This window comes from Dipodomys merriami, unplaced genomic scaffold (assembly GCF_024711535.1).
Source record: "Dipodomys merriami isolate MVZ:Mamm:240054 unplaced genomic scaffold, mDipMer1.0.p SCAF_26, whole genome shotgun sequence".
Lineage (NCBI taxonomy): Eukaryota > Metazoa > Chordata > Mammalia > Rodentia > Heteromyidae > Dipodomys > Dipodomys merriami.
This window is the reverse complement of record NW_027204048.1, coordinates 7,146,295-7,155,544: the sequence shown is the minus strand read 5'-3', so window position 1 is coordinate 7,155,544 and position 9,250 is coordinate 7,146,295. Positions and strand designations below refer to the sequence as shown.

General features: G+C 48.7%; 1 protein-coding gene across 1 annotated transcript; it reads right to left on the bottom strand.

Annotated features, from left to right (window-relative positions):
- Nucleotides 1-2,269: 2,269 nt before the first annotated feature.
- Chchd2 (coiled-coil-helix-coiled-coil-helix domain containing 2) lies at nt 2,270-8,271 on the bottom strand. The gene is made up of 4 exons (XM_070035625.1): nt 8,117-8,271; nt 4,293-4,542; nt 4,053-4,209; nt 2,270-2,558 (listed from the first exon to the last, which is right to left on the bottom strand). Exons 1-4 carry the CDS (start codon nt 8,164-8,166, stop codon nt 2,548-2,550), a joined length of 468 nt encoding a protein of 155 aa, XP_069891726.1. The 5' UTR covers nt 8,167-8,271; the 3' UTR covers nt 2,270-2,547.
- Nucleotides 8,272-9,250: the final 979 nt, after the last annotated feature.

Below are 9,250 nucleotides of genomic sequence, written 5' to 3'. Positions count from 1 at the left end.
ACTTTGTTACATCATGTCAACCACTTGCACTTCGTGGAGACTTTCTGAATTGCTGCTGTACAGGAGCTGAAAATGCCTTCAGAGTAATTCCAAACACAAAGGTCATTTATGGATGGAAACTTCTTGTCTTTGTGTGTGCCAGGGCACTGTCCCAGACTTTTGTTGTTGTTGGTTGCGGGGCTTTTGAACACTGCCTGGACGCTGTCCCTCAGCTCTTTAGCTCAAGGTTAGTGCTCTACCACTACAGCCACAGCTCTACTTGCCAGTTGTTTTGCCAGTCCTGGGGCTTGAACTCAAGGCCTGGGTACTGTCTCTGAGCTTCTTTTGCTCAAGGCTAACATTCTAGATACCACCTGAGCCACAGCACCACTTCCAGCTTTCTGTGATACTGAGGAATCACACCCAGGGCTTCATGCATGCTAGGCACTTTACCACTAAGCCACATTCCAAATTTGTTTTTCTTTTTTGGGTCCGGTCGTGGGGCTTGAACTCGGCCTGGGTGCTGTCCCTCAGCTCCAGCTCAAGGCTAGCACTCTACCACTTGAGCTAGCACTCTACCACTTGCGGCTTTTTTTTTCTGCTTATGTGGTGCTGAGGAATCGAACCCAGGGCCTCATGCATGCAAGGCAAGTGTTCTACCACTGAGCCACCTTCCCAGCCCCCCACATTCCAAATTTTGATGGTTAATTGGAGATGAGCCTCCTACAGCCTTTGCTGTCCAGGCTGGCTTTGAACTGTAAACCTTAAGCTTTAGACTTCTGAGCAACTAGGATTACAGATGAGCCACCTGTGCCATATATCCAACCAGTTTTGGAGTTTTTTTGGCAGCTGTGGGGCTTGGTCTCAGGGCCTATGTGTTGTCTCTGAGCTTCTGTGCTCAAAGCCAGTGCTCTACCACTTGAGCCACAGCACCCCAAGGGTTTTTTTGAAATAGGATCTTACAATGGAGCCCAGGCTGAACTTAAAATCATCCCACCTCAATCTCCCCAAGGTTTGTTTTATACTTTCAATGTCTGAGTAGTCTTTGAGCAACGGAGCTGAACTTAAAAGAGGTTATATATGGCTTAGTGGTAGAGTGCTTGCTTGCATGCATGAGGACCTGGGCTCGATTCCTCAGCACCACATAAGCAGAAAAAGCCAGAAGTAGCGCTATGGCTCAAGTGGTAGAGTGCTAGCCTGGAGCTGAAGAGCTGAGGAACAGCTCTCAGGCCCAGAGTTAAGGACCCATGACCAACCAAAAAAAAAAAGAAAAGAAAAAGAGTCTTGAAGAATTTTCTGTCAGGACTGGCTTTTATCCATGATCTTAGATCTCTTCTTCCTGAGTAATCAGGCTTATAGGCATGAGCCTTAAGCACCTTGCCTAAACTCTCTTTCAAATTGAAGATGTATTAACCTTTGAGACTATTTCAAAATTAAAATGATAACATATAAAAACATTTTTATAAAGGATGTTAATTAGGAAAAGGCCCTAAATACTTTATCTGGCAAGATTTTTTTTTTGGGGGGGGGAGTTCTGGTCGTGGGGCCTGAACTCTGGGCCTGGGCACTGTCCTTCAGCTCTTCAGCTCAAGGCTAGCGCTCTACCACTTGAGCCACAGTGCCACTTCTGGCTTTTTTTCTTTTTGCTTATGTGGTGCTGAGGAGTCGAACCCAGGGCCTCAGGCATGCAAGGCAGGTGCTCTACCACTGAGCCACCTTCCCAGCCCCCTGAAGCCATTCTTGACAGAAAATTTGAGATTCCATCTCAAATTAACTGGATGGAAGCCTGGCTCAAGCGGTAGCTCAGCTATAAGTAAGGCCTGAGTTCAAGCCTTGATCCTGACACACAAACCCAAGAGTTTATTTAGCCATTGTACACACAACTGACATGTCCTGCTAACCTGGCCATAGGTCATACACCAGTCATAGATCTATTCTCAGGCCTTGTTTATTCACTCAATTAAATCTTTTCAGTACTGGTAATTAAACCCAGGGCCTGAAAAATGCTAGTCAAGTGCTTCTCCAGTTATCCATGCCCCCTTCCCTAAATCATCATTAGCAACTTTGCTCATGCTATGAACTCCAGGCTTGTAACAGCCAAAATTTTAAAAGTAACACCCCACGGAGCTGGAGATGGCTTGGTAGATGCTAATTTAATGTCCAGAGGTTACAGACCAAAAGAACTGAAAGACACACCAAGACAACTGTGTTCTTTTGGGAATTACATTATAGTCAGCATGCATACCTAATTTTTGTCTTTTCATTAAATATACCACCACACCACATCCCACACCTTGGAAGAAATCAGTTTATTATAATTAACTCAAAATAACATCAGAACAATGAAGGCCACACAAACACCTGTCAGCCCCAACTCTATACCATCTCAGTGAACCTGTATTAAGAGTTACAATACCCTCCTCCATGGCCACTCTTGCGGCAACTATGCAATTAACAACAAGAAGTAATAGTTTTACACTCTATAGTGTCACTACCAATTACATTTCCATGTTACATTAACTTGGTCATCAGAGATGATTTTCCATTTCTTCAACTTGAACTTCACGGTTAAACTAGTCCTGCAAACAGAAAAGTAAGTTAGCATATTAGTTGCAGAAAATGAGAGACATCCATGACTATAATTTTCCTTTGTAAACTACTGAAAGCTTACTTCAACCATTGAAACTTCAAATTCTACACTTGCCACAGTTGAGGAACAGAAGCAGAAATCTAGTCACTTTGAGATTAAAAGAAATGTCAGCAAAAACAAGAAACACATAGCTGGGTGCCAGTGGCTCACACCTATAATCCTAGCTACTCAGGAGGCTGAGATCTGAGGATCATGGTTCAAAGCCAGCCCAGGCAGGAAAATCCATGAGACTCTCATCTCCAATAAACCACTCAGAAAACTGGAAGTGACACTGTGGCTCAAGTGGTAGAGCACTAGCCTTGAGCTGAAGACCTGAAGGACAGTGCCCAGACCCAGAGTTCAAGCCCCATGACTGACCAAAAAAAAAAAAGGAATTTCCCTTTTTTTTCTTTTTCCTGCCCAGGCTGGATTTGAACTTTTCAGATCTTAGCCTCCTGAGTAGCTAGTATTACAAGAGTGAGCCACCAGGACCCAGCCCCAGCTCACAATCCCTAGTTCTATTACCTAAAAAGATTAACTCCCCTCCTATTTCCTACCTTTACTGAAGGTGCAAAAATAAAAAATAAGCACTGTTGCTGTGAGCTGGTAGCCCATAATCTTATCTACTCTGGAGGCTGAAATCTAAAGAACCCATGGCACCAGGGGCTCCTGCCTGTAATGCCAGGGGTTCATTCCTGTAATCACAGCTACTCGGGAAGCTGAGATCTGAGGATCATAGTTCAAAGCCAGCCTGGGCAAGAAAGTCTGTCTCTTATCTCCAATAAACCACCAGAAAACCTTAAGTGGCTCAAGTGGTAGAGCATTTGTGCGCGCGCACATGCACACACAGGGGCTTGATTGGGCATTGGCCCTGAGGTTTTCAATTTTTTTTTTAATTTTTTTTTTTTATCAGTTATGGGGCTTGAACTCAGGGCCCAGGTGCTTGTCCTTGAGCCTCTTCTATGCTCAAAGCTAGAGCTCTACCACTTAAGCCACAGCGCTACTTCTGGTTTTTGAGTGGTTAATTGGAAGTTAAAGTCTCATAAGGACTTTTCTGCCAGGGCAGGCTTCAAACCGCATTCTTTAGATCTCAGCATCCTGAGTAGCTAGGATGACAGGTATGAGCCACAAGTGTCCTGCTGGTCCTGAGCTTTTTGGCTCAAGGGTAGGCACTCTACCACTTTACAGTTCTACTTCCAACTGTTTGTAGGTTAGCGGAGATAAAGACAACTGTGTATCTCAGATCACTCAGCCTCCTGGGTAGCTAGAATTACAAGTGTAGGCTGCCAGTGCCAGGCAATTTCCGGAGTTCTATAAAGTGACTTAAACCAGCTGAGTAAGATCTGGCACACAATTTACACTTAAGTTTAAGAAAGATATAGATTTAGGTCACACAAGGTTTAGAAATAACACTTTGAACAGAAGGAATGTACACATCACTTACCATTTGCAATTCTGCACTGCTTCAGCACCTCATTGAAGCCCTCACAGAGCTTAAAATCACCCTGGTTCTGGGCACACTCCAAAAACTGCTTTATTTCATAGGAGCATGGGCCACTAAGCTGCTGCTGCTGCTGCGCCAGCTGAGTTCCCTGGGGCTCCTGCAAAGGCAAATCAGTCAGGTCTATCAAGAAAGGAAATCCTTACACCCACATCAAAAGGGAATGGCTGACTCTAACCCTACCTGGTAAGTGATGTCCGGCCTGGCAGGCTCAGCATTACCAGCTCCACTGAAGCCGCCAGTGATGGCATGGCCCAGTGTGTGCCCAACGGCAGAGCCCACAGCTACACCAGCGGCTGTGGACGCCATCTGGGCCATCAGCCCAGGCTGCCGGGGAGTAGCTGCAGGAGAGCCCACAGCAGATGCTGGGGCTGCCATTGGAGGCTGGGCTGCAGGAGCTGGCCTGGGTGCAGCTCTCATCTGAGGGGCACGGCTGTGAAAGAAAAAAACAAAAACATCAAGTTTTTTCCAACAGTTTTTTTTTTTGGTCGGTTGTGGGGCTTGAACTCTGGGCTTGGGTGCTATCCCTCAGCTCTTCAGCTCAAGGCAAGCATTCTACCACTTGAGCCACAGCATCACTTTGGTTTTCTGGTAGTTTATTGGAGATAAGAGTTTCATGGACTTTCCTGCGTGGGCTGGCTTTGAACTGAGATCCTCAGATCTCAGCCTCCTGAACAGCTAAGATTGTAAGTGTGAGCCACTTGATGCCCAGCTTTCAACAGGTTTTAGTAATGAGAAAACAACCCCAGGCACTGGGGGTTCCCTCCTATAATCCTAGCTACTCAGGAGTCTGGAAAGCTGAGATCTGAGGACTGTGATTCAAAGCCAGCCCACGCAGGAAAGGTCACCAAAAAAACAAAATACAGGGTCAGCATCCAGGCCCTGAGTTCAAGCCCCACGACCAACAAATAACTTGGACATAAAGAATAAAATTGCAGAGGCAGTATTGCCTAGCATGCATGAAACCCTGGGTTTGACTTCTCAGTACCACATACACAGAAAAAGCTGGAAGTGGCTCTGTAGCACAAGTGGTAGGGCACTAGCCTTGAGCTGAGGGACAGCCCCAAGGCCCAGAGGTCAAGCCCCATGACTGACCAATAAATAAAGATTGTAATAGTCAAGCAACAATCACTTTTCCCTACTTTTTCAATCATTTCCACATAACCTAGTCTATTCAGGAGGCTTAAATCTGAGAACTGCAGTTCAAAGCCAGGATTGCAGTTTGAAGCTAGCAAGGGTAAGAAAGTCTGAGACTCTTATCTCCAATAAACTACTCAGAACAAGTGGAAGTGGTGCTGTGGCTCAAGTGATAGAGCGCTAGCCTTGAGCACAAAGAGGCTCAGGGACAGCAGCCAGGCACTGGCAAGCCCCAGAAACAGCAAAAGACAAAGATACACAAGCTGTTAAAGGAAACTAAGATAGTGATGATCATGGGCCAAAGCAAGACCAGTAGGAGTCTGTGAGTCACATCTCAAGCAAAAAACAAACAAAACACCCCCCAAAAAAACAAAAAACCCATACCAGGGGTAGAGCTGTGGCTCAAGTGGTAGATGACTAGCCTTGACTAAAAAGCTCAGAGACATGCTCAGGCTGAGTTTAAGCGCCAGGACTGGCAAAAAAAGAAAAAAGAAAAAATTATTGTAGGCTGGAACTATAATTCAACCCAACAAAAATCTCGGCCTTACTTTACAACTTTAGGGTGTGTGTGTGGGGGGGGGGGGGGAGCGAGGAGGATTAGGTGGGGGGTCAGGGGGAGGATGCGAAGGGATGGGAAGGGGAAACAAAGGAGGAGGCTACAATGCTTGATAAGAAATGTACTCATTATCTTGCCCATGTAATTGTAACCCCTCTGTACAGTATTTTCATAATTAAAAAAAAAGCATAAAAAATATACTTAAAAAAATCTCTGCCTTGGCTCAGTGATAGAGCGCTTGCCTTGTATGCATGCGGCCCTGAGTTCAATTCCTCAGCACCACATAAGAAAAAAGAAAAAAGCCGGAAGTGGCACTGTGGCTCAAGTGGTAGAGTGCTAGCCTTGAGCTGAAGAGCTGAGGGACAGTGCCCAGGCCCAGAGTTCAGGCCCCACAACCGGACCCAAAAAACAAAACAAAACAAAAAATCTCTGCCTTACCAGGTGCTGGTAGCTCATACCTGTAACCCTAGCTACTCAGGAGGCTGAGATCTGATGATGGCAGTTGAAAGCCAGCCCAAGCCGGAAATTCTGTGAGATGATCTCCAACAAACCACCAGAAAACCCGCAGTGGTGCTGTAGCTAATGAGGTAGAGCACTAGCCTTGAGCTGAAGAGCTGAGGGGCAGTGCCCAGACCCAGAGTTCAAGCCACATGGCCAGAAAAAAAAAGTCACAGTGGTGCTGTGGCTCAAATGGTAGAGTGCTAGCCTTGAACAAAAGAAGCTCAAGGACAGTGCCCAGGCCCTGAGCTCAGGACTAACCAAAACAAACCAAGACAAACAAACAAACAAAAAAAACCAGTCATCTAGGGGGAAAAAAAAATCTAGTCTGATTATTTCATTCAATAGATTTGAAAACCTAATTTAGTGAAAGCGACTGGCTTGAAGTAATGGGAGCTTGCCTGAAATCTCAACACTAGGATGACGCAGGAAAATATCAAGTTCTAGGTCAGGTTGGGTTACATACTGGGTTTTCTTTTTTTTTTTTTAATTTTATTTTATTTTATTTGAGAACATACTGTACAGAGAGGTTACAATTACATTGGCAGGATAATGCATACATTTCTTACCAAGCATTGCAGCCTCCTCCTTTGTTTACCCTTCACCTCCCTTCCCAGCCTCCCCCCTCCCCCCCATGGGACTTTTTCTTAAAAACACAGGCTGGAGAAGCTGGGAAGGTGGCTCAGTGGTAGAGTGCCTGCCTTGCATGCATGAGGCCTTGGGTTCGATTCCTCAGCACCATATAAGCAGAAAAACCCGGAAGTGGCGCTGTGCCTCAAGTGGTAGAGCGCTAGCTTTGAGGTGAAGAGCTGAGGGACAGTGCCCAGGCCCAGAGTTCAGGCATCACAACCGACAAAAAAAAAAAAAAAAAAAAACCCACAAGGCTGGAGATGGAACTATCCACTCAAGTAGTGGGAGTGCCAGAGAAAAGGGAGCGCAAGAGGCCCTAAATTCAAGCTACAGCCATCGCTTGGGGTCGAAAGTCAATAGAGCAGTAAGTCCCTGGGTTGCATTCCCAGCACACAGAAAAAGAGAAGGGGAAAAAAAAAACATCCAGATGTTTCAACAACCTCCCGGCTCCGTACATTCTGCCTCGGCCCGCTTCCAGGTAGCTCGGGATGTCCTTTGAGAATGTCTAGGTCAAAAGCGCCTCCCGCACTGGATCCAGGACTTTCCAGAACCGAGTGCCGTTCCATTTCCTTTCGTTTCATTCCGCCCCGCCCGGCCCCTGAACCCACGGAGTCCCGCCTCCCCGGGGCCCGCCGCCCTTGAACCTACCGAGCCCCACCGCCCTCGCCTCCCCCGGGCCCGCACCCGGGCCCTGCCACCCCTTCCATGCCGGCCTCCCCCGGGCCCGCGCCCAGCCACGCCGCCCCTTCCATGCCAGCCTCCCCCAGGCCCGCCGCCCTCCGTGCCGACCTCCCTCGGGCCTGCTCCCGGCTCCCCTCGCCCTCAGGCCCGCGCTCGGCCCCGCCGCCCACTCCGTGCCGGCCTCCCCGGCCTGGCGCCCGGCCTCGCCACCCTCCGTGCCGGCCTCCCTCAGGCCTGCCCCCGGCCCTCTCGTCCCTCGAGTCCCGCCGCCCCCTCCGTGCCGGCTTTCCCCGGGCCCGCGCCCGGCCCCGCCGCCCCTCGTGTCCCGTCGCTTCCTGCGCGCCGCCCTCTCAGTCCCGCGTCCGGCCCGCCACCTCCTCCGGGCCCCGCCGCCCGTCTGGAGACCCGCGGCCTCTACGCCACCACCCGCGGCCTACCTCTGCGTCACGAGGTCGACAGACCTCGAGAACCCGGGCCCCGGCTCCAAACCCCGGGAGGGTCTCACCTGGCCGGTGGGGCCACGCGGGAGGTGCGGCTCCGGCTTCCACGAGGCATCTTGGACCCCGACGAGGAACCACGTCCAGAAACAACGAAACCTACGAAGCGCTCAGGAGCTACTGCGCAGAGAGAGGGAGACGGAAGGCGGGGCTGGCCCTACCACCTGACCAATCCGCGCACAGCAAAGGTCTCCGTTTGTCGGGCCCTGAAGGTCATAGGAAGAGCAGGACGTCACCGCGACGACTCGCCGTGCGCGATGGCGTCATGAGCCCCGAGCCGAGGCGCCGTAGGACGCCGGAAGTGCCCGCGGTATCCTCACAAACAGTCCCCAGTCCTGTCTGGAGTGCAGTGTTAGTGGCTTGCTTCAGGAGGTGACGGCCCCGCCGCGGCTTCCCTGAACCTTTGGTTTGGTGTGGAAGTGAAAGGCAACTGGGACGGTTGGATCATTTATCTGGCCTAATTGCCAGAGAGCCCTGGGCGACTTTCCTAACGTTAAATTACTATAATATTAAAATTTGAGACAGTAATTGTGTAAAACAAAATTCACGTCTTAGGGCTAAATTTGAGTTCTATTTTTATTTCTTGCCTAGATCCAGTACCAAAAAAACAAGTTCAAACAAGAGTGGCTTCCATTTTGGTATCACAAAATATCATGATACAGGTCATTATACCCCCTTTCCCGTCTGTTACAGAATTCATGCCAGTGTTGAGGTAATAGCCATGAAGTGGTAATTCAACAAAAGCTTATTAAATGATTTCCATGTTCTGAAGACACAGCAATTAGGGGTCTACTTTTAGAGTTTGATCACCTAAATCACCAGCAGGTGCGGCATGACCGGGAAGAAGTGGGTCAGCCCACGTGTTTATGAAAGGTAGGCCCCTCAAGAGCAGCAGCCATTGTCTGGGCTTCAGTGAGGCATGGCTTGGAAGGCTGTTTGTCAGAAAAGCTAGCTAGCTAGTGGCATTTCATGAGGGGGTCATAGGAGAGACTTGAGGGGAGAGTTTATGAAAAGCAATAAAACCTGTTTCTGCTTGTATGTCAATCATGAATTTCTTCTGCCAGGAGTCTTCTCAGGTCCCTGCAACAACAGAATGTAAGTGGGACCCAAGGGTAGATAATGCAAAAGCTTCCACATGAAAC

What these genes read in the sequence shown, in the direction of transcription:
- Chchd2 (XM_070035625.1), bottom strand. Translation starts at nt 8,166, where the DNA reads ATGCCTCGTGGAAGCCGGAGCCGCACCTCCCGCGTGGCCCCACCGGCC. An exon ending in CGCGTGGCCCCACCGGCCAG is followed by an intron (nt 4,543 to 8,116) that starts GTGAGACCCTCC and finishes TTTCTTTCACAG; the next exon opens with CCGTGCCCCTCAGATGAGAG. An exon ending in GGCCGGACATCACTTACCAG is followed by an intron (nt 4,210 to 4,292) that starts GTAGGGTTAGAG and finishes TTGCCTTTGCAG; the next exon opens with GAGCCCCAGGGAACTCAGCT.